General features: G+C 32.9%; 2 protein-coding genes and 1 long non-coding RNA gene across 11 annotated transcripts; 1 reads left to right on the top strand and 2 right to left on the bottom strand.

Annotated features, from left to right (window-relative positions):
- Positions 1 to 20,010, top strand: LOC126864618 (inositol-trisphosphate 3-kinase homolog). 3 transcript variants are annotated; one of them, XM_050616139.1, is made up of 5 exons: positions 1 to 1,109; positions 16,432 to 16,732; positions 17,618 to 17,826; positions 18,277 to 18,748; positions 18,898 to 20,010. In XM_050616139.1, the coding sequence occupies exons 1-5, from the start codon at positions 1,078 to 1,080 to the stop codon at positions 19,102 to 19,104; spliced, it is 1,221 nt and encodes a 406-aa protein (XP_050472096.1). In that variant the 5' UTR covers positions 1 to 1,077; the 3' UTR covers positions 19,105 to 20,010. The 3 variants fall into 3 exon arrangements, with proteins under 3 accessions (XP_050472096.1, XP_050472094.1, XP_050472095.1); XM_050616137.1 differs by having other exon boundaries at positions 13 to 1,109; positions 16,448 to 16,732; XM_050616138.1 differs by lacking the exon at positions 1 to 1,109 and adding an exon at positions 15,548 to 15,744 and having other exon boundaries at positions 16,448 to 16,732.
- On the bottom strand, positions 6,346 to 15,025 carry LOC126864636 (uncharacterized). Its single transcript, XR_007689264.1, has 2 exons — positions 14,888 to 15,025; positions 6,346 to 11,590 (listed from the first exon to the last, which is right to left on the bottom strand). It is a non-coding gene; the product is annotated as an uncharacterized LOC126864636 (long non-coding RNA).
- Positions 19,225 to 23,313, bottom strand: LOC126864614 (cell cycle checkpoint protein RAD17). Of its 7 annotated transcripts, none has more exons than XM_050616131.1 (11): positions 22,806 to 23,313; positions 22,136 to 22,291; positions 21,647 to 22,043; positions 21,410 to 21,566; positions 21,215 to 21,337; positions 20,957 to 21,135; positions 20,810 to 20,896; positions 20,559 to 20,749; positions 20,292 to 20,410; positions 20,032 to 20,163; positions 19,225 to 19,367 (listed from the first exon to the last, which is right to left on the bottom strand). In XM_050616131.1, the coding sequence occupies exons 2-10, from the start codon at positions 22,148 to 22,150 to the stop codon at positions 20,049 to 20,051; spliced, it is 1,383 nt and encodes a 460-aa protein (XP_050472088.1). In that variant the 5' UTR covers positions 22,151 to 22,291; positions 22,806 to 23,313; the 3' UTR covers positions 19,225 to 19,367; positions 20,032 to 20,048. The 7 variants fall into 7 exon arrangements, with proteins under 7 accessions (XP_050472088.1, XP_050472083.1, XP_050472084.1 ...); XM_050616126.1 differs by lacking the exon at positions 19,225 to 19,367 and adding an exon at positions 22,424 to 22,662 and having other exon boundaries at positions 19,371 to 20,163; XM_050616127.1 differs by lacking the exon at positions 19,225 to 19,367 and adding an exon at positions 22,576 to 22,662 and having other exon boundaries at positions 19,371 to 20,163.
- Between the last annotated feature and the right edge of the window lie 44 nt (positions 23,314 to 23,357).

Genomic DNA, 23,357 nt, shown 5'->3' with positions numbered 1-23,357 from the left:
TACACTATATCTGTCTATTATAAATTTATTGTTGCGATTAAAAAATGTGTTATATAATATTATAGTGATTTTGGAATGAACCCAATCTATAAAAAGGGACTGTGACCCGAATAATGGCCCTATTCACTGTTCTGACTTTACGTTTATACTTACCTACATGACATCTGCGCCAGCGAGAATCGGACGCCGACACAAAATGGAGGGGAGAGCGTCGAGACGATAAAACTACATGTAACTCTCTCCGCTGCTCAGTATGCATTGAGAAAGCGAAAAGTAGTGAACGAATTATTACGTTATTTCTCGTATTTATATTTATACGGAAGCAACAGAACGGTTTACTAAGTCGTTGACAAGAATTCGATTCCACCAATCACGATTGTCGTTTTAACTTCCTCTGCAGGGTAGTTTAATCTGTACAGCGCACGCGCAATATCGACAGTTTTGCTTGCACGCTTCTTCAATAGCATTTCAAAGTAACGAAATTGTCGCTAAGAAATTATTCACTTTCTGCGAACACAAATCAATTATTGGAAGCAGTATCGTCGTAACATCCGGTGTTTCGATATTCCAACTTATAAGACAACGTCAAAGGTGAAGAACTGACATCCATACTTTCAGAGTTAACTTTTACTCGAAGGTACCACGTGAAAGTGGTTTGCTTGTATCATGTGAAAGAAGTACACTCGAAAGAGGCATCTACGAATATTCGCGGGAGTACTAGAAGGACAAGATAATAAGAATAAATTTGTACAAGTGTGAAAAATTATTATATAATTAATTCGAAAATCGCGTTGAAAATTTGAATGGAATAAGTGTCGGAAGCCACGCCTAAAGTAACCGATACACTCGTGAGCGTCGATTGAGGTTAGCTTGCTTCTAAATGATCATCGCGATTTAAGTGCGTCCGTCGTCCGTGCGTAGCGACTGACGATTTTATTTGTACACACTGTGCGTGCGTGTTCCGGAGGAGTGCCAGCTCGAAGAAAGGAATAATGTCAAGCAGTGTTTGCCACGCGCCCCTACCAGCACGAATGGAAGCATTCACCACGAGGCTCTGTCTCCGTGCTGCTGACCAATATGAGCGGCTTCTGCAAGCTCACTTCAACAAGGTACGTCTGTCGAAAGATACAACTTACTTCGATCCAGCAATCCACGATGCTAGCACGCCACGAATACCTTCGATAGTCAATCGAAGTACGAGAAACTTCGACGATGCATAGACTGTAGTGTAACTATAGGGTTTCATTATAGGAGATGCTTCGTAGTATGCACACTTTGTAATATAGCGCTTTTTCAAGCGTCTAGAACGTTAGAAAAATAATTGGTAGACTGTGAATATTTATGCAATTTTATGTCTTTATAACTAACCTAACCCCAATGTAAATAGAAATTTGTTTCACCTACTAAATTTTATAATAAACGCTGTACTTGAAATATCGTTTTATACTTTTGTATATTATATGCATTCTGCAGATATTTGGATCCTAAATTTACCAAAAATGCATAACCACCCACGGTCGAATAATTGGTGTGTAAAAATGAGATTGACGATCTGATTGCGTGTTTTCTTTTTTCTTTATTATTCGCGTAAAATACATGAATTTAATTGTACGCGGATAAACAAGATACTACATACTTGTACATCTAGGAATTGACTCATAATATGATGCGATTTGAACAAGTAATCATTGTGAAGCTATATTTCTTGGTAAAACATTGATCCGTATTCACATGTGACTTCGTTAACGGTAACATTGTTCTGTTTTCCAATTCGCCGTTATATTCCCTTTCGCGGTATTTATTCGTACAGCGTCGGCGTGTTTCATTTAATATTAATTCTGACTTTCGATTAGAAATAAAACAGTCGCTGGAGATGACGAGAAAATTTGGATTTTTTCTTCATTTCCTAAAGAAATGATCGACAATTTGTCAGATAAAAATATACATTCTCTTTTTTATTCCGAATTTGGAACGTGTTATGATTCATATATATTTTATCATTAAGTTATTGGTATTTATCTGAATTAAATTACCATGAAGACCCTGTGTTCAAGTTGACAGTGTTTTAATACCGATTTCGTTTATTTTATTTTGATCCAAACGCATAGATATTCTAACTACAAAACGTGATATTTTAATTAATTTCACGATAACCTGTTAACTTTATTTCCAAAGCAATTGTATGAGATTACTTAATAAGTTATGCACGGATACGTAGAATATAAATTAAGATTAAATATTGCGAAACATCGTGTACATTAACTTGAATCTAAGCCAAACTCGTGTGGTTTGATGACCCGACCTATGATTCAACGACCCCACTTGAAGATTAAGAAATTGAAAATGAAATATGTTTTATTATTAGCCTCTGAATCGAAGATGAAAATGTTTGAATTTTTGTGATATAGATCGTTAATAATAACGGATGTGTACAAGTTTCCAATTATGACTCTTGCATTGGTATACTGTCTCGTGCACCTGTTCAATCGTCTATCCGAGCGACTAAGTTACGCTTCTGCTAAGAGTAAAATTAAGCTATGCAAACCGGTCTTGTATTTTTAGTACGTCACTTTTGTTCGTTGCAACTGCAAGTCAAAATTTTGTTACCATCTATATTGTGTCTATTTATTGATTAATAGCGGCTAACGCGATAGGAGACCAATTGGCAAAAAGATTTCAAAGGAAAACAAATCGAGCAGACTTTCGAAATTTGAACAGTCGACCTTCGATGAAGGCAGATGAATAAATTCAAGGCGGTGCTCGATGACAAATTCAAGGATTACTTTATATCTGGAACAGAGAACGTGTTAAACCATTAACTTCGTGCAACTTATTTGATGGTTGCAATTGAAAAAGAAACGATAAAAGTACTCATAAATCAGTACTTTGAATGTGTGAACACCGTAATTCGATGAAACGCTGCTTGCTCGTTTCGTAGTAATCTGTTGTTTTAAAATACTCGTAAACCTTCGATGTATGCATTAAATTCCCAGTGCCCTTACGATTTATTCGGAGTACGTGTGTGACTCATAGCAATATTTCAAGTTAAATTGAATATGTTGCTATGTCCAAAAAAAAAAAAAAAAAAGAAAGAAAGAGAAAGAAGAAGAAGAAGAAAGAATTCATATCGTTGGTACTAGGCGAGAGATACAATTGAAAACAAATCTTTCGGAAAATTACCTCAAAATGAGAAGTTTTAATACTATTTGGATATAAGGAAGGATAATAAATCCATGGAATTCATACGTGTTTATGGTGTAATTCCAAGAAAATATGAGTTATTAACGAATGTGTGATCCGTTACAATTATGAAATTCCTCGTGCTGATAATTATATCTCATATACTACTATACTGTTGCTTATGAAATAAGAAAAAATGCAACGAAAGGAACAATCACTTTCATGGATATAAAATACTTTGAATATCAAACTTATGACAGACATAAATACAATTTGATAACGTGATTCTTCCCAAACGCTTTATACGACAAATGGAATCAAGGTTTCTGAACGCAAAGCAAACATTAGGAACACAAATTAGGTATTATACGAATACTTGTATTAATATATTTTATTTATAACTATATTTTATCTATAATAATAATAAATGAACATGAAACATTTGACTGTGTAGTCTGCCCAATTTTTCTTGCCCAAATTTTCGAAGTATCGCTCGATTATACAAAGAATTCATTGACCCTTCTACGTAAGAAATTCCAATTATTATTCTACATAAAATAATTTAATTAACTAACTAATGCTAGCATATTTATAAAATTATAAACTTGCTTTTTTGGTTACACGTTAATTAATCGTATTTGTGCCCGTATACATAAATATGCTATCAGATAATTCCTATAACGTGAAGGATACACCTCGTATAACCTGGTACACACAGAAAGTAGAACAATCCTCATAATCCTCACGTATCTGCAGAATCATTTAGTAGTAATAAAACAAAGGCAGAAACTATATCGTAATTGTAGTATGCAGACTAACAAAATTATCATATATAATCGCGTATAGATACGTTAATTTTATTCAGTTTTTATCAGTGTGTATGAAAAGTGCAGTTGCACTCTACAACTTAAGAGATACTAAAATATATTTAACGATAAATTTACAATCATTTTACATGACATCGATGATTCATAATTTTCAATTACTTATGCTTCGATATATAACATCATTCCTCGTAAATAGATACATTACCCTGCGAAACAACAAATGGATGGTCTACTTATGTTCTGTAATTGGATGAGAGAAGCTTCTTGTTCTTCGTGAAATCCGTTCGATCGTACATAGTAAATAATTATTTTTTAACGCAGAGGAAAACTCGAAAACGACGCTCATTCTATGTATCGAAACCTTCTTTCCCTTTAATGAAATTTCCATTCCATATTTCCATTCCATATTCCATCCATTATCTATCTAACTATTTATCTACACTGTGGAAGCAAGCATTGCCAGTTTGGTTTTTTCCACGATGTTTACAAATCCAGCGCAATTATTGTAAATTTACCTTTAATCGACGACATTTCCATCGATTACGATTGATCGATAAGACGCGTTTGACGATAACAAAATTATAGTGAAAAAAACATGTAATAGCTTAAAAAAGTAACGCAGCACCGGTCGAAAACTATCATTATAACACATATATGATTATCGAAAACTGTCGAGATTGATCGTTATATTACGAATAAATTGTTTACGTCTTTATTCTCAAAATTCAATGAAAATTTAATATTAGGAGGAGTCGACTCAAGTTTGTTTATTGCCCTGTTATTCTTAACTCGTTTTTGTTTTTTTTTCTTTTCATTTTTACTTTTTTTTCGTATAGATCGATAACTTTCACGTGATACGATATGAGCGCACCACGAAGAAATCAAGGTGCATATTTTTGCTACGTAATAGACGACGTCAATCAAGGAGAATGTAATAATTCTAATAACCACACAGAACGCGAGATATGTACCACGTTCATTTAAATATTCTACATGTTATTCGATCAATTACGTATACACGGTGCAACCAGTTTCAGCTTTCCAAATTTCAAGTTTAGTTTTTATCATTTTTATTCCTGTCGCATTCTTCTGCTCATTATCGACCCAATCGTATTTTGCCTAATGTTGAAAGGTATCTCCAAACGCGAGGAAAATATGGAAGAACTGTTATTGGTATACATGATCCTCCGTTGCAATTCTTTTTTCCACTAAAATGGAAATAAGAGTCAAATAAAGAAGTGCAAGCAGATCGTAGCAGAATTAATCACGTTACGATCGACTAAAAATTACCGATTAAATATTTCCTTGCTTCCTATACTCTCGACGACAACAGTGAGAACAAATACGTAACAAATTATAATGCAATACGTAATTGAGTTACTCTTGCCAAATCGGTAAACTTGGCAAAACAAAAAGCAGAGGAAACCGATCGATTTATATAAGACGAGCAAGTACTTCGGCACTAAAATTTCCAAAAGTGGAATTTAATCACTTTGGCCTGTGAATTGCTCAATTATTATTAACACTGTTAAAAAGATACTATACGTTCGCCAAATGGTATCAGTTTGGTTGCAATCGTACGTGTATTTGTATATCATAAACGCGTTAACAGCCTACCATACCAATTACATAAGTATCGTTACATATATCAGAATTCGACTTTTACGAGCATTGTATGCGAGCAAAGCGAAAATGTCGAGTCTAAAGACCAATGATCTATCTGGAACACCAGCAGACTATTAAAAAACTAGTTTCATATGGACCACGGGTCACTCGTCTAGCAGGAAGAGAGAATAGCAATGAGGTGAAGGTATCCTTGTAGAAATATCAATGATCTTCTTAAAGAAGCATCGAGAAATATTTTTTTCTCATTTCGATTTTGTTCTAAAAATAGATATCGATCTCAGGTAGAGAAAGGAACAATAATAAAGATGATATAGAAGTTAAGAATCATTGGTTAAAAGGAGCTGCACGTAAACAGAATCGATAGCTCTCGCCACGACCTTTGTCGCTAAACTATTTATGTTAATCGAGCCATTAATTAGATACGTATAGTGACACGTAGATTGCAGAGTATTTTTAGTACGACCTTATACCATTTGTAGATTTAACTGTTTATAAACACCGTGGATGATGGCGTTCGGGTGATGTTGCGTTTATACATTTTTATGGGCTAAGGTGGAATGTTTATCGATTACGAAACTGTATACGCGATTGATAAAAGATAAATCTCTGTGAGCGTGCTGCTTCGAAATTGTCGTGCTTCTAATGATACATCGTATCATAATAATCTCGGATATCGTTGGCGGAGGTTCTTCAGAATGATTAAGGAACAGTATATTAACATGGATTTTATTTATCGAACGTATATATATATACACACACATATATATATATGTATACATATATACATCAGCTTTTTTATCTGCAAGTTCATATCGTCATTGACAAGAGTTACGATTATGTAGCTTCTTAAATTAATCGTTTATTCCCATCGTACAGAGCATGTGTTATTCCTTTTATCTGAAAATGCCAAGCACGTTGTAACCATAACTTGGTTCAATGAAAGTATTCGAGCACTTAAATCTTAATACTGATTACACAATTCAGAGGAAAAAGTCAATATATCTTGGAATTCGATATCGTAGCATGTAAGTTTCTACAAAGATGTCAAATTTATTTGATATTTCGAGATACCTACATTTATCGTAATAATACGTCACTGGAGAATATAATATCAGAGTAAACATACAATGTCTCTATAATGATAATGATCAGTATTACCCAGTAAATTAAATTATACTTCGCTTTCCTTTTATATTCTTTAATATGAAACCCACTTATACATGCAGACTGTCAGGAAAATTGTTCAATAGAAATAAATTACCTGCTGTAACAACAATATAAAACAGACGAGAAGAATAATTATTTCTCAAGTAATTGAATAGACAGCGAATTAGTACCTTTTCATTGATAAATTATTGTTTTCTTTACAATTTGATTATGTAATACAGTAATATTAATCCTAATCATAATTGCAGAGCGTGAAAAATCGAGACAAATATCTCTCAAAACTTATCTATTACGTAAAAATCATTCGCCAGTCTTTCTTATTCTGTTTTTCTTTTTTCAGAAGATGTTTTACCAAATAATATTTATTATCAAACTTGTACTAATATCGTATTAATATAAAATTTATATATTCAGGTTCTACAGATTTAAAGTATAAAAGAAAATTTATTTTCTTCGCTTTACATACGTAAAACATAGAATATACATATAGGCAAATACACGATACTATATTTAGTTGACGAATTGGAAAATGTCTATTTAATAACAAATAGCGTGTTGGTGTTATCGTTAAAAAATATAACCACATGATCGAATGGCTTTCGATTGATGATAGTACATATAAAGTCAGGCTTGATTTATAAATTGTTTTTTTCCTGTGGGGTCACGTTTGTAGGGGATCATTGATCGACATTTTAGAGCCCTCATTTGCTTAAAGCGACAACAAGTAATATACATATACATATGCATCATGTCATTGACGTCGATCTAGTATTTAATTTCCGCGTCATTTTAATTGAGAAACTGGCTTTTTGTTGTTCTTTATATTTCTTATACTCGTGTTACGACATTTTTTGACCTCGTTTCTACCTCGTTTCGTTTATCACGTTTATACCTTGTTTTTGCCTCTTTTATCATGTTTCTGCCTCGTTTTCATCTTGTTCTTGTCTTGATTTCCGCTTCGTCTATTCTGAATTTCAAGATTGTTATTCTTCTTAGAACACGTTACAGACATAGTTGTTCGTTTCCTTAATTCGACCGCGTAACAGTCTTTCGCTGTGAAAGTTGTTACTAGTATCTAAAAAAGTATTAAACAAAAGGAGAAATATCCAGAAATATGCTATTGCTTCGAGATTTTGTTAATGTTAAAACCTGATATATAATTGTAATAAATTTTTGACTTCTATGCAGAATAAAAAAAGGGCAAAAGTTATAAATATGGAAATTGGGGAAAGAGAGGAACGGAAGGCACAATATACAATAACAACGTTAATACATCACGGAGGAATTTGAATGTATCGTATAAATTAGTTACACTATTCTAGAATTTTATTACTACAGGAGGAAATTTACATGCGCTTGAAAAAATTGCATAACGATTGATTGTAATTACTGTTAATCAATGTCATCTATGAAAAAAGAAGATTATTTTCTTCTGACGCAGGGAGAAGTTCCCGAGGATCGTAGCAACCTTTCGTATTTGTGCAATGCATATTTATTTGCATATTATAACGCACGTAATAGCTAGTAGATGCGATAAAAAAAAAATTTAGGCATAACTATGATGAAAGATTTACGTAGCATAACACAGTACCATAACAACATCGACTTATTAATTTTACGTCATATTTTATCGTCACTATTATCTCGGAAAAAATTGGTTATTAAAAGCGTGATATGCTATTATCTTGAACTCCTAAACAACACATTAACATCAACCTACTAAAATAAAATCGAGAATTTTCAAAATGTTTTTTTAGATCATCGTGTCTGTTATTGTTACTTTATGGCTGGGCATTAAATAAGATGGAAGTAAAAAAAAGAGTAAAATTTACGATTAACAACAAATTAAAATATATAGGTAATTTAATGATAATTTTATTGTACGTATTCAAATTTAATAAAGACACATATACGTGTAATATGCTCAGGTTCGTAACTTATTAGCTTTAAAAAAAGTTAATCCATTTTTTACATATACACACAACACATACACGTGCAGCTATAAGCATAAAATACATGAAACTGCACGTTCTATAGTATTTTAAGTAGGATCAAATTCAATTCGTCCGATTACGTAAAAAGCGTATCGTCTTACTAATTGAGCGTTAAGACTGAATAAGCACTCTGCAAACCGACTTACAACAATTCCTGTCTTTGGTAAAAAAATATCCATGATACTAAACGTATTAACATCGTTTAGCATTTGCCTTACTTCGTACTCTTCTTTTTTTTTTTTTTACTTTTCCCATTTTTATCATAGAAGGTGTTTATGTTATTAGTTGCCAGCGTTTTTATGGTAAACGACAAGTATGAGGAAAAAAGCGGAAAAGACAGATGGTCGGTTTAGACCGAAATACATATTCACGATAATATCTTTTTTGCATTCGTCGGATCGTCTCATCAATTGAAAAGATCAAGTATTAAACATGGTCGAAAACTGATTGATTTCAAAGAGATTTTAACTAATTTTATACAAAACTTATCATATGGAGAACGAAGAAATATGTAACGAAGTACTCTCGTATTTATATTTTCTTTGCCTTACGATAAATTTTACAAAATTAAAGTTACAATATCTTTTAGACTACCGAATCTTCGAACATGTTTTTTTCGTAGAACGACGAGAGGCTTCGATGTGTGCAAAAAACAGAGAAGGTTTCCGTTTCAAAAAAATAGCGCAACTGCAAGATGCACATACATTTTTGCTATTGTGAACAAAATTTTATCACGCGAACATGTAGCTCAGTTCGAATCATTCATCTGTTTCCCCTTTCATTTTTTCCGCATACTGATCGTTTACAAGAAAAACGCTGGGAACAGCCCGAATACCCTGTATATTGATGTTGACCTATGTGCACCTAAACAATACAGTCATTAGCGATTTAATACATTTTTTACCTTAACATTCGAAGGATATGACGTAAGAAAGAAGAAGAATTGATCGTAATGAATATTTTCCATAGGGGTTGTACCAATCTCTTACAGGTGATGTTCAAATATCATCCAAACGGATGATAATCAACGAGTGGCTGATCTTTATGACTTTTTCGCTTGCATAAAAATCGATGCGAAGGCGGCGCAATATAATATCTAGATATACGAACTTGAACTCGGTAGATCTTTGAAGACCTACGTTGTAACTCGACGTGTACTATCGCTTAACTCTGCAGTCTAAGTTAAAACTTAAAATCGTTAAATCTATACAGTTCTAAACAAAATGATTAAAATTGTTAATAGCGAAACGAGTTTTCTTCCAGTGTCTTTGAAAAGACGTACATTGTCCGGATCGTTCGTCGTAGACCAAAGGTTAACAGGAATTCGGAAACTCGACTCTGTAGTTTTTTGAAAATTATTCTTTCTGGTTTTTTTTCAATCCTGCTGTGCTCTTCTAGTCTATGCGAAATGGATGTGAAACGGACGCCACGTTTCAATAGACATTAAAAAATATACACAGTTTTTAAATGCTTGGTTTTATCATTCGACGTAAGTTTTATAACTTTTGCGTGTTTCGCGCTTCTTACAAATAAAATGGTTCAAAGAACAAAGATATCCCTCGATCGTTATTATATTAAAAGTAGAAAAATGTGCAATTTTACGTTACAATAGATATACTATAGATAGGCATACTATAAGAGTAAGAACACGATAGAATCGAAGATAAGTATCCAAATTTTGTTTAATCTAAACCTGAACTTTCCTGTACTTATTTCCTAGCAATTTTTCTGTAAACGACGTGCAATTTACTAAGATCAGCGGCGCGATATTTCGTGCGCGAAAAGAGGTCGGCGTTCGCGATTCAGTCACGAAGAATAAAAATCAGCAAATAATATAAGGCGCGTGTACGCGATCTTATCCCATTATTTCCAGACAACAATTCGCCTCGCTTTCGCAAAGAAGACAAGCTACGGTTGCACTTTTATCAAATCGTCTTGCTCGTGCATTGACGCACTTGAGCCGAGGTCGTTGTCGCTTTTCTGGTGTATGGTTCGGATGAAAATTTCGCCATCCGTTTTATCGAGGACGACGCAAGCTTCTAAAGAAAAACATCGCGCTTCCGCGATCGTGATGTTTGCGCGCGTTGCGCGCACTTCTTTTCCACTATTTCTCCGCGTTATTTGTGACGCTTTGCGAAATAATATAATAATACAGAATAAATAATATTAGTAAAAATAATAATAATAATAATAAAAAGGGGATAACCGTGCGTTTCGACAATACAAGTTACTATGCAGTGACTATAGAAAGCATTGGTACACTATTGTATTTATTATAGCATCTACACGCTAATTAATTAGATTCAAAACATATTATTCATTTCGTATCGGTAGTTTAGCTAGCAGCACTTTCGTACGATTCAAAAAAATGTCTTCTTATGAAAATGAAATTTTGTTTATTAAGAGGTAAGTGTATGTTCCAATACTTTCTGTAGCCAGTATATAAGGCCAATATAACATAAAATGTTTAGAAGTGTGAATTACGAATGAATCCTGTTTTTCCCCTCGGATTCTCTTATCGGGTTGGATATGCAGTGAATCTGGCTTATCTGGTGGCTCCCGTTGTTAAACGTTAAAACTGGAACGGTGCTCGATTGAAACTTATCTGCAACAATGCAATCTGAATACACCAGTGACGTCAATGCTCCGTAAAACACGACTCTACTTACGAAACGAGTTACAAGCTTCTTTTTCCTCGTTCTTGTGACGATATAGCCGAAGGCTAAGGCGTAGGTGCGTGATTTATTGTTCGACACGTTTGTCAAACAAAAGAATACACTCCTCCTCCTCCTCTTCCTTTTCGTTTTCAAGTAAAAAAAAAAGAGTGATATCAATTTTATCGAATCTTTATATTCTACCGTATATATTCTGTTGTACGAAAATGAAAATCATCAGCCTCGTTTCTTATAACTTCGTATAATTATTTCCAATGCTTCCGAGTAGCAAGAAAGTTCCAAAATCCTCAAAGATCCATGTCGATTTAATCAGCGATATTGATAGAGCCATCGATCGATTATACGCGCCGGTACTTCACGCAAGAAAGATAACTTTTATCTTAAAATCTACAGCGATTAAGAACACATAGTAAAATACTAAAAAAACCATAGTAATTATCCGTTCCATACTCTACAGAACAGTTGATGATTGAAATTCATCACTGAAAGTATCATGCCGAATTAACATATGTTTATTCGCTCATTAAAATTTTGAATACGATTTGTGTCCTCTTACGTTGACGGATCAGTTTTAGAATTTCGACTATAGATTTCGTTATCGATACCGAACAACGCATAAATGTATCGCAAATGCGATTCAAGATAAAAAAAAAAGAAGAAAAAAAAATAGATCGTAAAACCGAGTTTCCAACGTCATTGCTGTCTACGCGTAGCTTTCGATCTACCGTTTCATAAACCATTCCTCGAAAGCTGTTTTGCTGGTTATATGTTGACATTTGCACCGAAGACAGCTCGTTATACACGTACATTCCTTACATATTTTATTCCAAGCGTGCCGTGATTACCGGCATCCGATCGATCATGATCGTATATCGAATGTAAATATCCTGAACTCCTCTATCGACTCTGCGAGTACTCGCGATCGGACGATCCAAGCAATTGTGTTCCTTCTACCGTGATTTATAGTCCGTTTATACCAACTTGTTTCGATTCAACATTCAGATCTAATCAAGCAGAAAAATTTAATTTGCAAATTAATCGTTACGTCGTAAGCTCGTATTTATATCTTTTTGATCGAACAGAGAAATTTGATTTATAAACCACGTAGACACGATACGTAAAAACATAAGAGAACCGTGGTGAATTTTTATTTCTACGTCGCGTCAAAAACGAGAAAATATACCATTGTGAAATACCGCACCAATAATAGGATCGAATAACGACAGTTTTATTGTCTGAAACTATCATCGTGTTTGCCATAATCAGTCGTACTGACTCATGACTCTTCAAACGTATAATTACGTGACACAAACAAAATCTGCCCAAGCAACGATACGTTTGCAACGAGAAACGAGATACATTATAATGTTGATAAAATTTTCATTTTAAAAACGCCTAGTCCACCTATATTTGAACGCAAATGGTAAAATTATTCGAAATTGTAAGTTACATTTTACCTCGCATCGCGTTATACACGCGCGTTGCCGATTGTTCAAGCAGACATCTAATATTAAAGAATGGTGTACTTTTCTGTTTTATTCGCAAAATATTCTGCTTTTCTATGGTTATTTACAGTCGGTCATCTAACTAGCATTTGACGTAATTCTCATCGTGACAATAACTGTTGCGCCAGCGCAATTCGAATCTCCTTGATTGCCACGTGGTTGTTTACTACGATCAAATATACTGGCTGGTTACGCACAGTGTAACGACCCTCGTATATATTCATTTGAAATGCGAGCAACGCGGATCACGATGACGAGCCAACGTCAATCGGATGCATTAAATTATTTCAAATGAAATGGTTAAATTCCTTTCTTCTTTCTTTTTTAACTGATATACAGGGTGGTTGGTAACTGGTGGTACAAGCGGGAAGGGGATGATTCTACGCGAAAAAAGAAGTCGAAAATATAGAATAAAAATTTTTTTTTTTAATTTTTCCATTGAGACCGTTATAACGTACCGCACGCGTACCGAGCGAAAATTCAAAGTCGATTTTCTCGAAAACAAAGCCTCGAACGACAAATTTTTATTCTATATTTTCGACTTCTTTTTTCGCGTAGAATTACCCCCTTTCCGCTTGTACCACCAGCTACCAACCACCATATGTATATCAACGAGTTAGAAAAATTTATCTATAGAATTTTGCGTATGTGATTTAGCAGAGGAAATAAAAATACACTTTGCAATAAAATTTGTTATACTTACGTGGCAATACAATTGCCATTAATGCGTTAATGAATTTCTAAGAGAAATATAAAGTATTAAAACATTTATTTCGAAAATATCTTGAGATAAAGTTACGTCAGAAGTTACGAAACCTTTCCTTTTCTCAATGTCAGTAGGAAGACCTATAAGGTTTAATATTACATTAAACTCGTCATTTGTATGATTTCGCGTAGATACAACGGATGCACGTGATTTCTATGACATTGTATTTTATATTTTTCTTACTTCTTTTTTCATAATAAAGGCGAAAGTAAATAAATTGCGTTACATTTTAACTTAATATGCGTCTGAGTGTGTCGAAAAGAATTTCTACTATAATATTTTCTATCTAAAGGATGTATGTAGATTTCTGTAATTGACTGTGTACACAAATATACAATTTGTCGTAGAACTTTATAAATGTGTAGCAATATCACCGTGTAGTTCTTACTTTATATTTCTTGATCAAAGAACGTTAAATGTATGTATTATCGTCTCAACGTTACAATCGTTCGAACAAACAATCGTTAACTCAGCTCAATTCAGAAACAATGTCGATCAATCATTCGATTCGCCACCAATCTCAATCGCCATTGTAATATGGAATCACATTGGGGAATTGCAAGGTATAATTTTGCCATGTCCTCACGTTCGGACCTTGTCGACTAAATTAAAATGAATGGCGTATCGCGAAATCGAATTCCACGACGAACCACCTGTCCGATCGAAGCACGCTTCTCGTCACGCTATTAACCAACTGTTTTGAACAGCCACGCTATTTATTCTACGTTGAAAATATTCGACAAAAATACTACTATATCGAACAGATAGTACCGTAACTATGTATCGGAATGGTAAACTAAAAATAGAACGACTGGATATATTCTTTATAAATTGATCTATGGGTATCTATCTATCGGTATAAGGAGAAAAATCTTCGTCCATATTGTATTTTAACAGGTAGTAATCTATGCGTAAAACCATTAAACATTTAATCGAAGGATTAATCATTAATCATTGTTATTATTAATCATTGTTACAATTACATGCTCGGTTTTTTATCAGTTTCCGTGACAAAACCAAAGATCAAAAGTTCGTGCCTGTTATCCTAAAAACGAAACTTATCAACTTACATTACCCTTAGGAAAATATAAAATTCCGATAAATTGTTCGACGTTAGATAACGTCAGGTTTATCGGAAATTACTTACTTAAAGGTCCCTAGAGAAACTCTGTCGATACGAGCGACTTATTCTCGTAACCACGCGTTTCCTTCCATTTTACATTCCATTTACACTCTATCAGCTCTCTACGCGTATATATACATATGTATATATATGTTCCGCGTGTCTAGTTCCGGCTACCAATTTACACGCAATTATCCGAACATTACGCGCGTCGACCGTTCAATTGTTACAATCGCGACTCGCTTGACACTCGCAGCGAAAAATACACGTGACACGTCTTAATTGGATTATTTATGAATGGCGTTGCGGCAATTAGCACGAGACGCTCGCCACTCGTTAAACTCAATTAACGACGCTTGCCGATGGATTTCGATTTGTTGCGTGCGCTGGACCACGTGCGGGCATGTGCATTGCGCCTGCTGCACGCTCTCCTTACTCCTTGCTTCAGTCGCTTTCGATTGACGAACGAAGGATACGTTCGATTTCATACGAAGAGCAAGGCGAAGTACAAGGAATGCCACGGAATAGCTTTTATCGAGAAAATTAATGTTTTAGTCCACTAGAATAGAAAAGGAACTTAGAGGTCGTAAAAAAAGAATGATTAACAAAATATTTATTTTACAGTAGACGTTCCTTGTTCTCCTTTCTTTTTTTTTTTTTTTTTTTTTTTTATTAGTCAGTAATGATATTTAATTTATAATCATTGCGATTTGATAGTTCAGCGACTTCGGTTCTCGCGAAGGAAATGTGTTGTAAATTGGAAAATCAGGAGACACGGGCATTCCTCGTGTTTTCCCCTCTTCGTACATGAACCGGTGTTTGATTACAAAATGCACGAGTCGCGTAACAATCGCACACTATTTTTATCTTATAGAAAGGAGGTGTGTAAATTTATTTTCGAAATCCATTGGACTTTTGGCCACACGTTTCACTACGGTCGTTTTTGGTATAATCGAATATCTATCGTTCTGACGTTACGCTGCCGAGGCTCGATATTCTGTTACTCAGCTGCGTCGAATTTTGCAAATAAATGCCGAATATCCTTTTCGTACAGTTAAACGACACAGTTTAATCATGTTCTTCATTTATAAATTCGTTCCTTCTTGAGAGCAGTAAAAAATGTCATTATATAACAGCTACCTGTGCTTCGCAAACGAAATGTTTTATATTTAATGAAAGTGAAGAGGATATACGTATACGATATAACGCGAAACTATAGTATAATAAATAGTAGATATTTATGCGAATTTTTACTTTAACCTAGGTAGAAAATATTTGTTTAATTGCTAAATATTATAGCAAGTGCTATATTTTGGGTATTTGATATAATTTTGTAGCTTCGAAATTTTCTATAAATCCATAAAAATCCGTAGTCTTAATATCCGTATAAATGAATAATTCTCTCGTATCAAACGGTCTATACAGTAGTCAAAGTGTAATAATACTTAAGGAAGATAAAATATCTTTGAACTCTGAATGAATACGGAAATTATTAAAGAGATTAATTTCGAAATAATCGAGCAACGATTTCAACTAGAATCGTATCGGCTAGATTAAATTCTTAGTAGATTTTTTTGGTTACAGCCTTCGAGCAAAGAGCAAACGCGACTGAATCATAATTCGAACCACAAGGAACATCGAAGGCAGAAGGATGCTTCGTCGAGCAGCACTTACAGCGCCTTCCGTCAATGGCGAAGGGGCACTTCTATGGGCTCGAATCGGTCCAACAGTGTTGGATCTAGCTCGACCGGAGCCCTTGCCAAATTGCCTAATGATGCAGCGACCATACAAAAAATGGAACAGTTTCCACTGGTCCTTTCCGATACCACTATGCCAGAAGAGGATCTTTCGTTGAAGTTTTTAGCGCTGGTATTCATCCTCTCGTTTTATACTTTTTCGCTAATGAAAAACGTCGAATCGTTAATAATTGAGAGTAGTCAGTGAAATGGAATCTCTATCGCTATTTTCGATAAATTTTAATTTGAAATAAAATATAGAAAAATTTGTACGCGTACGCGCTAATAAATATTAAGAATTTAACAAAGGGATAATACAATAGAATGCTTTCCATTTTAAACGTTATTTCTCCGATATAATGTATATATTTGTATATATTTATTGTTCGTATAAAAGAAACGAACTATACGAAAGTAAAATGTTATTCCTTTATCTGACATCGTTTATTTTTAGTATTTATTCTAAACGTTATTTTACTCAATTATATTTCACTGTAGAGATACTGTTGAAAGCGAAACGTCTGACAGCTATGTAACGGGGAACATCGACGTGCAGAAATTCATCCTTGGTAAAGTCTTAATCTAAGAAATAACTAGCACGTTCGAAATACATAAGATAATTATATAAATAACAACAAGCAACAATGAATTATCCTATCTACTGAAATATAATTGATATTCGTAAAACTTCAGAAATTCTAAAATGTTGCAACGTAATTTTACAAAATTGCATTATTACTACTACTATTTGACTGTTGTTATTACCATTACTACTATTATCACAGCGATACTTTTAAGATCCATTATCTGTTGAAAAAGTATAATATATACTAAAGTCCAATTATACTAGTTTACTTTTACATGTATGCATTATCTATTGTTAAATAGCTGCAAATAAACAAATTATGAATATAGTTTTATCGTAAACTTTATCATTGCTAAGAACTAATTATATCTGGAATCTAAGTTATTAATTGTATTTATATGAAAATTTGTACTGTTTATTTGTTTCTTGTAGAACGCCTTGGATTTAACAGCCCCAGCCAGTGACGTTCTGTTGAAGAACAGATTAAAATCCTGGTTTCAATTATCCGGGCATCCGGATGGTTTCGCTCCCGCTGGGCCTGGAACAGTTTGGAAGAGAAAAACTGGAGGAGCAGAAAATACAGAGAGAATTGTTTACGAAGCCCTTAGCAAGGACAAGGAATTACGGGATTGCATTCCAAGGTAAATAAAATACATGAATTAATAATTACTTACGTAAGAAGTTTCATTGTCTCAAATATATGATAAATATAGCATATAGTTTTTGTGAAAGAGAATTCCAAATAAGAAGAAAGGCATCTTACTATTTTTAGAAATGTATATACCAACAATTAAAGGGGATTAAAGCTACTTGAATGTTATCAAATAGTACGTAAATTATCGTGTAATCTTCTATCAACGAAGCTTAGACCGATTGATATATGTAATTGATAAGCTGTAATGAAATTAAACAATTTTAACATTTTAACACCAAACAATTTTTTCGACAGGCTATAAATTCCGATAAAGTTTCGTCCGATTAGTTATCTCTTAATGTAAATTACTTATAATAGTATATAACGATATAATGATATAATCGTCAAAAAACATTTTATCTATCTAATTTTAAAGCGTTTCATTTTCATGTTTTAGATACTATCGTGAAGTGGAATACAAAGGTGACACGTTCATAGAGCTACAGGATTTACTATTTGGTTTCAACGATCCGCACGTAATGGATATCAAGATGGGCACGAGAACGTTCCTCGAATCGGAAGTGTCAAAGACGACCGCTAGACCGGATCTATATCAAAAGATGATCGCCGTTGATCCAAGTGCTCCGACCAAGCAAGAACACGAGCAACGTGCCGTGACTAAATTGCGGTACATGCAGTTCCGTGAGCAACAGAGCTCGACCTGTAGTCACGGATTTAGAATTGAGGCTATGAAATTACCCGGTGGTCCGCCGATCACCGACCTAAAGAAAGTAAAGTCACACCAGGAAGTGCTCGAAACTATGAATCTATTTCTTGGAACAAGCGAGAACACTCGCGAAAAACTGCTCGCACGGTTGAAAAATCTTCGTTCAAAGATCGAGATGTCTGAATACTTCAAAACTCACGAAGTATGTATTAATTGTACATACGCGATTAAATACTTGGAACATCAAAACAGTTAAAAAAGAACTGCTCTCTTTTCGTTTTTAAAAATTTTTTTTTAACAGAATTTTAGGAGAACAAATAAGCGATACAACGTACGTTATTTCTTTTCCAGATAATTGGTAGTAGTATTTTTATGATCTACGACGATGATAAAGTTGGCGTTTGGTTGATCGATTTTGCTAAAACACGAGGATTGCCAAATGGACATAGAGTGACGCACAGGAAACCATGGGAACAAGGCAACCACGAAGAAGGCTTTTTATTTGGTCTCGATAATCTTATTTCTACGATAGAAGAAGTGAATCTTCCAAACGCGTAATTCTCGTATAATAACTATTTCATTCGTGAAATCAACTTACATGAATATCCTATACTGGTGTCATCCTAATAACGGCTATCGTTATTTTCTTTATTTGCTTCAATAAACTAAATAAAAAATGTCCAATTTTCTCTTTGGAAAAATTCCATCGCATATTTTGCAGATATTTTCTGATACGATTGATATATTAAAAACATTAATACCTATACTTCTGTGTATAATTATCATTGGTCTTTGTAAAGAATTAAAAATGATGAGACTGCCTATAAAATACAAATTATGTATTTAAATACGTTAAAACAAAACGCTAATACAAGGTATTTGAGGCGGAAGACTGCTTGTTGTTGCATTTTTTCTATGAACTACTTTTAACCGAAAAGAAGTTTGATAAACATCGCTTTACAGCATATTTAGTGAGCGTACAAAATTTACATTGATGTACAAATATAGTGTTAACTAAGTATAATCGTTTAGAATAATTATTTATGAAGAAAAGTTAGATTGTAAGGTCTATTTTTTGAATAAAATACTCGCTACGTCGAACAATTCTGAGTAACAATCTTATATTAAATTATTTTGTTGTCTAACTGCCAATTTTAGTAGAAAGAACATTTATAATAAAGCATTTCGTTTAAGACGTATAAATTACACAAAACGTATTTTTATTGTATTTATCAGTGTAATTCCCGCTAACATTTGTTTTTCTGCGTAAATACTGATTGTTATATATTAGACGATGTTAAGCAAAATAAATAATAGTATGAAATAATATTATTCAACAATATATACAAACATTTCGAAAACTAAGAAATCTCAAACAAATTTGCGTCATTCGATTTCTATCGATATTATATTTTACATTTACATGATTCTAGTAGAAAATAAAGCATAAATAAATATATACGATACATCTTTCTTCATTACAACCTTATTATCCATGAACTTTATTGAATAATAATCTCCTCGATGTTGGTAACGGGTTGTTCCAATGTACTTTTCGATTTTGAACTGATTATGGAATCGTACCATCGAATTTCGGCAGCTGCTAGACATTTGTGCCTACATAGATAATGTTACATTTATGTATTCATCTATATACATATAATCCATCATATATAATGCTACATACATATATTACAATTACAAGTGCATTAAATATTGTAAGTTTCTATGCTAATTATACTAACGCATCGATTTTATCACTTGGTGGCTTTCTTACAGGATTCCACCCAGAAACGGGTTTTTGGTTCGTTACCATTAAACCTCGGACGCAATAAGATAAAATAACTTTATTTAAGGTAGGATCCTGAAAATTTTAATATTAATTTTTTTAATTATGTTCTTATTATAACTTTTTTTACTTAATGTATATATATATATTAATACTGATGTTTTCATTGTGTATGAAACAAAATGTACAATTTTTTTAATTGAACGATAAATAATAAACGTACTCGCCACTCAGAATTTAAAACATCTGCTATACTTAAAATATTTGTAGAAATATCTACTTCCTCTATGTTTCCCATAGTATTCAAATAATTTTCTTGCAGGAAGTTCAAAAATACTGTTGCTTGTGACTGGAAGAAAGCTGCTATTTCATCAGGATCATGTACAAATTTCCAGTTGTTTTCAGTTTGAATTCCTGTAAATTTATTTATTCAGCAAGTCTTCAAATCTTAATGTACACAAAATATCTACTCACTTTTTGGATTAATTACTCGCCCGACACCATGAAGAAGCCCTAAAGACTCTTCTCGAATATTACATTTATTTTCTCGTTCTTCTGGTACTAATGATATTAAGATGTCATTTAGAAATCAAGCGTATTATTATAACTTATTATATTTACCTTTTAATGAAATGAAAATTAGATTTAACAAAGCATTTCTAATGTCTCCTATGCTATTTGATAATATTTCATCAACTTTATTTTGTGAAACATGTAACATATGCCCAGCAATTGAATTCAAAATCTTAGTTATTCTTTTTAATGCATTTTTCATTGCAGTTTGTGTAACAGAGTTTATACTAAAATATAAAGGTTCTATATCAAATATATATAATAGAAGAACAGATCATGAATACATAATTATATTTAGAAACTTACTTAATTAAATCTATGCCAAATTTTTCTCTTATATTAGGAGAAAATAACGTTTGAAGCAATTTTGAATTTCCTACTTCTGTACATACAAACACTATAGGTTCTTTTCCAATTTCAAAGTACCTTCTAAAAATTAAAGTTTATAATAACTATATTTCAATAAAAATGGCAAAAGAAAAAATAAATAATTCTAATTACTGCAAAAGAGAAAAGAAACTCTCCTTCTCCTCATAAAAGACATTTGGAAAATCTTTTACAAGAAGTAAACGACTAGAATAATTACTTAAAACCGAACTATATCTGGTAGCTCTGATTAAAAATTCTTCAAATCTGTCTCCTTGTCTCATTATTCTGTCTGAACAAAAATTTAGAATTATTTCGTCACTTTATTAGATATTACTAATAATTTATTGGTTTGAGAAAGAAAGAAATTACTATTTTCATCCATAATTTGATCAATAGGAGTAATCCATTCTGTAATATTGAAACCATTTTCTCTTGCAAGAACCCTTAGAGCTGTTGTTTTCCCACAACCAGATGGACCAGATAAAATTAATATGGCAGGTGTGCCTTTCCTTACTTTATATTGTAACCAATTTAGAATCTCTTGCTGTTTTTGTCTACTAACTACTAATTCAGAAGGGCTTTGTGCGTCACAGGCTTCCAGCAATGCAAACAGGCTATTAGCATTCTTTTTTTTCGGCATTATATCATAAGTGCTTGATACTTCTAAAGCACTAGTTTCTAGTACTTGTGAAATGTTACGTTTAATCCCTGGTGTTCTTTTGATAGGTTCACATTCAAATGATGACATCAACCAACTACTGTTTTTCTAATGATAAACAGAAACATATTTAACATCAGTGAAGAAGGTATTTACATTTATGCATTAAGAATTAAAGGACTTATTCTGTGAAAATATACCTTTGTACTTGCCATACTGTAATGGGCATATAAATTCTTTATAGCGACAAAATATGTTATTACAATTCAGATTATTATTACAAAAATATATAAAATCTTTTGTTGTAATTGTAAGCATAGAAATATTTTCCAGTTATATCAATTTTTCATAGTTGTCTAAAAATAATCATAACTCGATTAATTATACAAAACTTTGTAACATTGTCTTATATGTTGAACTATATTATTTCAAATATCTTTTTGCATAAAAACAAGTTTTCAATATGATATAATATATTTGTATCGTACATAAGCCATATGTTAACCAAAAAGGGGAGAGTGAATTAGGGAAAAGAGCATGATCTTAGACTGTGTTTAGAGAGAATGTGAGAACAATGTGCAACAAAGAACGTGTAGATAACTTGGCTCGTGTACAATTATTATTTCAATATACCAAATACATTTATACTTTTTCTTTTACTCCTTTACGCTTGATTGATTAATCCCATCAACTTTTAATTATATCGCAACATTTGATTAATAATTATCTGTTTGTAAAACAAACGACATAAAGATTATTTTATGTTCTTTTTTCACAGCCGACATTTATTTCAAAATTCAAATTGTTACACTAGATATACATATAGAAATTACAACATAAATTTTTAAAAATATATTTCTGTACTAATACCTCAAAAAAATCGATAATATTGTATTTGAATAAATTAATATATTCGTGTTAGAATACTTCGAAATATTTTCTGAAATTATCCAACTGGTTAGACCCAAAACACTTTTTACAGTAAAGATTGTGACTTTATAAGTTTGTTTCCAAATACACATGTCACTTTCAGTATGTATGGTATCGATTAAATATCGTACATTTCAATGTTTGCACAAAAGTTCAAGAAAATATTCAATAACATAATAATAGTATTAAAGGCTTAATTGACTGTAAGCATAGGTACATATAGTTGAGTTCACAGACACACCGTAGTTCACAATTTCACAACACGGGTCCATAGCGTGCTTCCAATGTTAAAAAGTTCAGCCAAAAAATATATGCTAGAAATGAGAGTTTCTAGCGACCAACGACCGAATTACATGCACATTTCGTTTCTGTTGCTGTTGGTGAGAAAAACGAGAAGGAAAACGCATTCGTATCGACGGCGCGGCATAATGAAGGGTTACCAACGATCGGCAAGGATGAACAAAATATAAAAATTGCTTACAGTTTAATTAA

This window comes from Bombus huntii, chromosome 4 (genome assembly GCF_024542735.1).
Source record: "Bombus huntii isolate Logan2020A chromosome 4, iyBomHunt1.1, whole genome shotgun sequence".
Classification (NCBI taxonomy): domain Eukaryota; kingdom Metazoa; phylum Arthropoda; class Insecta; order Hymenoptera; family Apidae; genus Bombus; species Bombus huntii.
Note: the sequence above shows the minus strand (reverse complement) of the source record. Positions and strands in the feature narration are given on the sequence as shown.

What these genes read in the sequence shown, in the direction of transcription:
- LOC126864618 (XM_050616137.1), top strand. Translation starts at nt 993, where the DNA reads ATGTCAAGCAGTGTTTGCCACGCGCCCCTACCAGCACGAATGGAAGCA. An exon ending in TTACGGGATTGCATTCCAAG is followed by an intron (nt 17,827 to 18,276) that starts GTAAATAAAATA and finishes TTCATGTTTTAG; the next exon opens with ATACTATCGTGAAGTGGAAT. An exon ending in AATACTTCAAAACTCACGAA is followed by an intron (nt 18,749 to 18,897) that starts GTATGTATTAAT and finishes TTTCTTTTCCAG; the next exon opens with ATAATTGGTAGTAGTATTTT.
- LOC126864614 (XM_050616131.1), bottom strand. An exon ending in AGTTTCTTTTCTCTTTTGCA is followed by an intron (nt 21,338 to 21,409) that starts GTAATTAGAATT and finishes TTTAATTTTTAG; the next exon opens with AAGGTACTTTGAAATTGGAA. An exon ending in CCAAGTGATAAAATCGATGC is followed by an intron (nt 20,164 to 20,291) that starts GTTAGTATAATT and finishes TTATCTATGTAG; the next exon opens with GCACAAATGTCTAGCAGCTG.